Genomic DNA, 6,343 nt, shown 5'->3' on the forward strand with positions numbered 1-6,343 from the left:
GTTAATAAAAATCCCTTCAATTTTGTATTAGTTAAAAATATATATATTTTTATGAAATTACAATATTACTTTTACACTACTATGGAAATAAAATTGAAATAACTAAGTCATTTCTATTTTAAAGTATTTTTTAAATTAAAAAGTTAAAATAATAATATTGTTGAGTTATTCATAGAAAGGGCAGGTTGGGCTAGTTTTATTGACGACTCATTTGAAATTTTAGGTTGGTTGAATTGGTGACTCGAATAACCCCAATATAGTTTACAACCCAACTTAATGAATTTGAAATTTTAGGTTGGTTGAGTTGGTGACTCGAACAACCTCAATAGAGTTTACAACCCAACTTAATGAATTTGAAATTTTAGGTTGGTTGAGTTGGTGACTCGAACAACCTCAATAGAGTTTACAACCCAACTTAATGAATTTGAAATTTTAGGTTGGTTGAGTTGGTGACTCGAACAACCCAACTTAATGTTTTTATTTTCGGGTTGACTTAAGTTAAGTTGTCGGTGGTTTTATTTTACGGTTCAGTTATCGAACATTGGCGTGCAATTGGCAACTGAAAAACTGAAAAAAAACGGAACCTACTTTTCAAAAAATTTAACACAATATAAATCGAAAAAATGTAATTCAATCAAATAATTTAGCCATTATAAATGACCTAGGCCGCCAAATTATAGCCCATTATAAATAAACGAGGTTTTTGTTTGGAGCTGGAATTTGGAAGAAGATCACTATCATCCCTGCAAAATCCCAACGCTGCCCATGGAAATGGAGCTTTAGTTTCGCCACCTAGCTACTGGATTTTGCTTTGCAACATGATGCGAGCTCTTCTCCTGCGCAAGGGGATCTCTCGGACCCTTCATCTTCCTTCATCTACAATTTCTTCATCGTTCAGATCCCTTGCTGCGCCAATTACCGCTTCTTCTTCCTCTTTATTGGATTTAATCTCTTCTCCACTACCTCGGCCCGCCTCCGTGGACGGCCGTTGCCAATCGCTCGGGTCTCTATGGTCCGTCATTCAGCACCGTGGATTCAAAGTGCACGGTTCCGATGTAAGCTTGTTTCTTATACTCCGTGATTTCCCCGTATTCTTCGTGTTTACATGTAGCTTGGTTTAGTGATTTAATTTTTCTTGAGCTTTGTCGTTTGAGATGTCTTACTTTCTAGTGGTTGCTGATTATGATTGCAGGTGAGAGTGGGAAATATCATTGAACGGAAAGGTTACTGTCTCTCTGTGTTGATATTTGATTGCGTACTGCCTGTTGGCTGATAAAGCAATTGTTTCTCTCTGTATCTCGTTATATGTATGCATCTACTGATAGAATGACTTTGATTTTGTTGCCTGAATTCTTCTCTCCCAGAACGTATTTACCAGGTATGCTTTGTTGTCTTTACATCTTCTTGATATGATCAAAATAGCATAGCAGTGATATCTTATGCGATTCTTGTTGCTTGGTTATGCCTCCTGGTTTAGGTTACAAAAGTCGACCATTCACATGAAGGAAGAGGAAAAGCCACGATCAAGGTTCATTTCTGAACTTTAAAGTTTCTATGTTTTGAGTTTAATTGAATTTTTCCTTGGACGTGTTTTTTGGGATAACTGATAAGCAATAGCTTTGGGTAGGGGAAATTTTAAAAAGATCTTCCAATTGCTTCAAGTTCTCTCTTAAACACGCTCATTGGGGTCGAGACCCTTTATAGTGTCCTAAAAATTCAAAATATTCCTACTAACTAAGGTGTAAAGTTATCTTTGAATATTTTCTGTGGTGGGTTTTCGCCATTTCCTACGTGCTGTGGCTTTTCCTCTTAGGCATCTTCTGGTGTTCCCTAAGAGCCTCTGCAGAAAATACTTATGCATAGAACCCCATAGTGTTATGAGATAAGGTTTCCTCGGACTATTACAATCTTGAAGGGTTGAGAGAAATATGTAACTTTCTTTGTGGGACGTTATTGGTTTTCCAGCGTTTATTTGCAACGTTGTTTTTCATAATTTTTCGGATTGGGAGAATGTATCATCCTCACTCTTACTCTTCTGCGTCTCTTCGACGGACTACTTTATAATAAATCTTATTATCTCTCTCTCTCTATCTCACATATATATAGGTGTTTTTCCTTGCTAAAACGTTAACCGCTACTTTATCCAGGTTGAACTTCGTGATGTTGAGAGTGGAAACAAAGTAACTCAACGGTTGGCCACAGATGAATCTGTTGACAGTTACGCACTGTTCCTTCTAGATACCCTTCTTATGCATCCGATAAACCTTGCATTATGAAAATCTTGTTGCAAATGAAATCCTATTACACCTAGTTGAGGATGTTGGTCTCTATTAAGAAGCATGGGATAAACTGCTCAACATTTTTGTTGGGATGCCTCTAATTATTAGTAGATGGTCTTTCGATGATGTATGCATTGATCTGATTTGTACCCTTAAAATATTTACACATTGACATTTTGTTATCTCGTTATACAATGTCTTCTATCATAATCTTTTTTTCATCCATGTCTATGACATAATACTACATTTTTTGTGCCTAAATGTTAGGAATAGTCTTAGGCATCGCCAATCCTTCCATTTAAAGAGTTACCATCATATCTTGTGACTAATGAACTGTTGCAGGGGTTTTTGTGCAGGAGAAAGCATATATATTTATGTGTAGAGATCGGGATGCCAAAATTTTATTAATGGAGTGAGTTCCACTATTCTCCCACTACAAACTCTTCAATATTTTTTTGTGGTGAACTTTCCTGGAAAGTATAATAGAATGAGATTTACTGAAAATTTGTTCTGTTAATGGTACATCAGCCCTGATACGTATGAGCAACTGGAAGTCCCCGAGGAATTGTTTGGCAAAGCTGCCATGTATCTACAAGGTGATTAAAATGACGTGCATAAGCATTACAAATTATATTCGATTCGTTACTTGACTCATGTATGATCCAGCATGATTAAATCTTTGTGATTAAAGTCTCATCTCTCTTCCTACTGTGAGAAAGCTTCTCTAAAAATGTTTCTCGAATATTCTATCGTGTAATATAATGATGATAACAATGATAATAATTATGCTTATGTATGCCACAAATTGTCGATCCATATTTACTTTGTTATGTGCCATCATTCATAATCAACTTCTGTTTGTTTATTCTAGGAACTAACCCTTGATAAACGTGAAAAATAGATGACATGAAAGTTATGGTTCAACTTTTCAATGATACTCCCTTATCTGCATCGGTTCCAAAACGAGTGACGTGTGTTGTGAAGGAAGCCCAACCACCTATGAAGGGAATTGCAGCTACTCCCAAGTATGTCCTTTAACTTTCTATTCTGGAGGTTTCTTATAAAAAAAATGTTCCTTCTACTTTGAACGTGCGTAACAAATGAAATTGAAACCATGCGACTTTAAGTTGCAATTGTTTTCACTATATTATCTTGGCTAAAGTGCACTGCACTTTTCGTTCAAAATAGGAATTCAAGGAAGTGAAGAGGAATTTAATTTTTGAAAGCTTTAGAGAAATGGATTGTCTCTGTCTATCATTTTTCCTAATTTCTCTTAAGTTTTTCATGTCTCATAATTTATGAAAAAATTTCTACAGTGTTCTTGTGCTAGAAAAAACATTTTTAGCTCGATCATAAACCCTACATTCTAATGACTTTATCTGATTCAGGGAAAAGAAGCACTAATGACTTTATCTGATTCAGGGAAAAGAAGGCAGTGCTGGACAATGGCATGACATTAAAAGTAGGTTTGGTGCTTCATTTATATAGTGCTACATAACCTCCCTGGGGGACTTTTATTTTTAGCCTTGCCTGTACTTTTAATCTGTTTTCATGCTCTACTTTTTTAACCTTGATGAGCCTCCCAATACATTACCTGCAACGATTTAGAACTCTCTTCCTCTCTCTCGTGTATGCGTTCATATCCGAGAAGCATTGCCATATGGACTTCTCCTTTCTCATTGCCACAATCTGTTATTTGAGTTATCGTGCCATACATGGGCATGCGTATATACATTTGTATGCTTCTGTGAACGACATCTATATATACGTTTCTGTGTAATGAATACGCAATTTGTATATTGGTAGAGAGGCATTGTTTATAACTCTGGTAATTGAGGCAGTATTGGCTTAATCATTGAAGCAGTCCCTTCCTCATATATTTTTGGCCATCCTCTGTTGCTCTGTATAGTTAGCCTAGTTCAAGTTCTCTTCTGCCACAGTTACTGATGTAATTTCGAGCGCTATAAGGACCGTGCTCTGCATGTATTTTTCAGGTACCACCACACGTCGTTGTCGGAGATGTTGTAGTGATTAATACAGAGGACGACTCTTATATTGAGAGGTATGCCCTCTTGTCATCTATGAATGTTTGATGGAGAAGAAGCATTGAATATTGTAGAAAATCATTTAAACAATCCTTTTTCACACCATCTTTCTCCTCTGCAGGGCAAAGGGGTAGTCGTAAGATTCCGATGATGAGCACGGTTAGATAGGTCGTCGAGCCATTTCGTTTTTTTTTGCTAGCTTGAGCGGATGAGCAGTCCTGCTGTAGAACAAGAAGGTACAAAATTATTTGGTGTATCAAGAGGTATGCAACCTCAACAATCATGCAACTGCTAAGAATGCTTCTTTGGGAACACTATTGAATTGTTGTTGAGCTTCCAATAAATGCTTCTTTGTTATGATACCTTATAGTTTGTATGCTATGAGAGGGACAAGACCATGTTTTACTTGGCACAATGAAAGTTAACATTTTTTAGTACTATTTTTATTTGTGTTCAACAATTTGAGGTGGCGTTGAGCTATGTTTAGATTGACAAATTTTGTGAGTATTAATCGATGGTAATAGTCTATGTTCATGTACGAATCTAAGTAGAACGAACAAACTTGGTTCATTGTGTTGAGCCGTACCTACCGGTGCAGGTTAGCTTGATCAATCACACATTTTCTTCTCTCTGTAAAATTTCAAGCAATCTCATCCATTTTTCATAAATTTAGATTAACGTTTTTCTCACTGTTTATTACTTTACTAGTGTTTGTAGTCTAGTAGAGAAAATTACGACCTTTATAAAACTTCACATTCTTCTATAAAATCTCATTGCTTGAGTTGTTGATTTATTTTCGTGAAACATATTTAACCGGTTTGATTGAGGACGAGGTTGTTTCAATAAGGCCTTTGTGACCCCCTTGAGACAACTGTGAACCTACATGGTTTTAGGTCGAGGGCCATGTATGAGATGAATATGGTGTTGTTTATCTTTTTAAACACGCTTTCAAGCTCCCTACCATCTTCACGGGGTAAGCTAGATCAAAAGTTGAGACCTCTAACCTTAAATCCCACTTATCAACTGCTCAAGGGACATCTTAGTAATATTGAATGTTTACCCACGCATTCGAGCAAACTCGATAGTACATTGACATGTAAAAAAACGAAATTTGTAATTTGAGGAAAATTGCTGACTTGCAAAATAAATAAGTATGTAAATCGTATACTATACTGCTCGTCACACACTTTCCTATGATTAAGTCAGACTTAAAAGAGCACTAAGCTTTGGGCTCAGAGAACGAGGTTTTATACCACTTCGACGACGTTATCATAATCTATTTACACGAAGGTTGACGTAGTGCTTCCTTCCTCCTGCTTTGGAACAAGATTAAGAGTGAGTTAGTTCTAGGCTCCTCTCAAGACTTATTAGGTCGTGGGTGTGTAAAGTGCATGTTCACCGGTGCTCGACCTAAACCCAGATGAGCTCTTAGGCTTATCGATCTAGTAACTTTTCTCTTGGGTCTAGTATTGATTCAAAATCGTTTGATTCCTAATAATCTTTTATAATTTTCTTACGTACCCATAGCAGTCTTAATACCAAAAAAAACATTCAAATAAATTAAATCTCAAGCTTAGGATAAGAATAAGTTTAAACATACATTTTTTTAATTAATAGTTGTATTAAATATAAAATTCAAAATTCAAAATATAATTTTATGTATATTAGATATAAATAAAAATTTTGAACGAATTAGGGGTATTAAAAAAAAATTCAATTACTCGAAAATTTTTATGAATTAAGTTGGTCCATAGATTCTCTTAGACTAAATTTGATTGAACGGAATCAAATCTAATTTATCGTTAATTTTTTTAAAAATATATATTTTCAATTATAAATACATATATTGATTATTTATTTTCAAATTAAGGAAGGTAATTTTTAAAAATTTATGTTTGGATTAAATTAGTTATTTTACCAAAAGGGTTTAAAATAAAAAAAATGTTTAATCCAAAAATGTCCTAATAAAAACAAATTATAGTAAGTCGAAAGAGATTGTTAATTTGAAGATATTAGGTA

At 35.1% G+C, this 6,343-nt stretch overlaps 1 protein-coding gene across 1 annotated transcript; it reads left to right on the forward strand.

Moving 5' to 3' along the window:
• Positions 1-680: 680 nt before the first annotated feature.
• Positions 681-4,764, forward strand: LOC111792589 (elongation factor P (EF-P) family protein). Its single transcript, XM_023674101.2, has 11 exons — positions 681-1,055; positions 1,193-1,223; positions 1,365-1,378; positions 1,478-1,528; positions 2,148-2,217; positions 2,622-2,691; positions 2,808-2,875; positions 3,181-3,304; positions 3,702-3,741; positions 4,274-4,341; positions 4,446-4,764. The coding sequence occupies exons 1-11, from the start codon at positions 819-821 to the stop codon at positions 4,456-4,458; spliced, it is 786 nt and encodes a 261-aa protein (XP_023529869.2). The 5' UTR covers positions 681-818; the 3' UTR covers positions 4,459-4,764.
• Positions 4,765-6,343: the final 1,579 nt, after the last annotated feature.

This window comes from Cucurbita pepo, chromosome 4 (genome assembly GCF_057944985.1).
Source record: "Cucurbita pepo subsp. pepo isolate OVF chromosome 4, ASM5794498v1, whole genome shotgun sequence".
In the NCBI taxonomy this organism is placed as follows: domain Eukaryota; kingdom Viridiplantae; phylum Streptophyta; class Magnoliopsida; order Cucurbitales; family Cucurbitaceae; genus Cucurbita; species Cucurbita pepo.

Excerpts from the sequence above, each read along its gene's own strand:
- LOC111792589 (XM_023674101.2), top strand. The coding sequence starts at position 819 with ATGATGCGAGCTCTTCTCCTGCGCAAGGGGATCTCTCGGACCCTTCAT. Across the intron at positions 1,056-1,192 it reads TCAAAGTGCACGGTTCCGAT|GTGAGAGTGGGAAATATCAT; the intron begins GTAAGCTTGTTT and ends TTATGATTGCAG. Across the intron at positions 1,529-2,147 it reads GAGGAAAAGCCACGATCAAG|GTTGAACTTCGTGATGTTGA; the intron begins GTTCATTTCTGA and ends TACTTTATCCAG.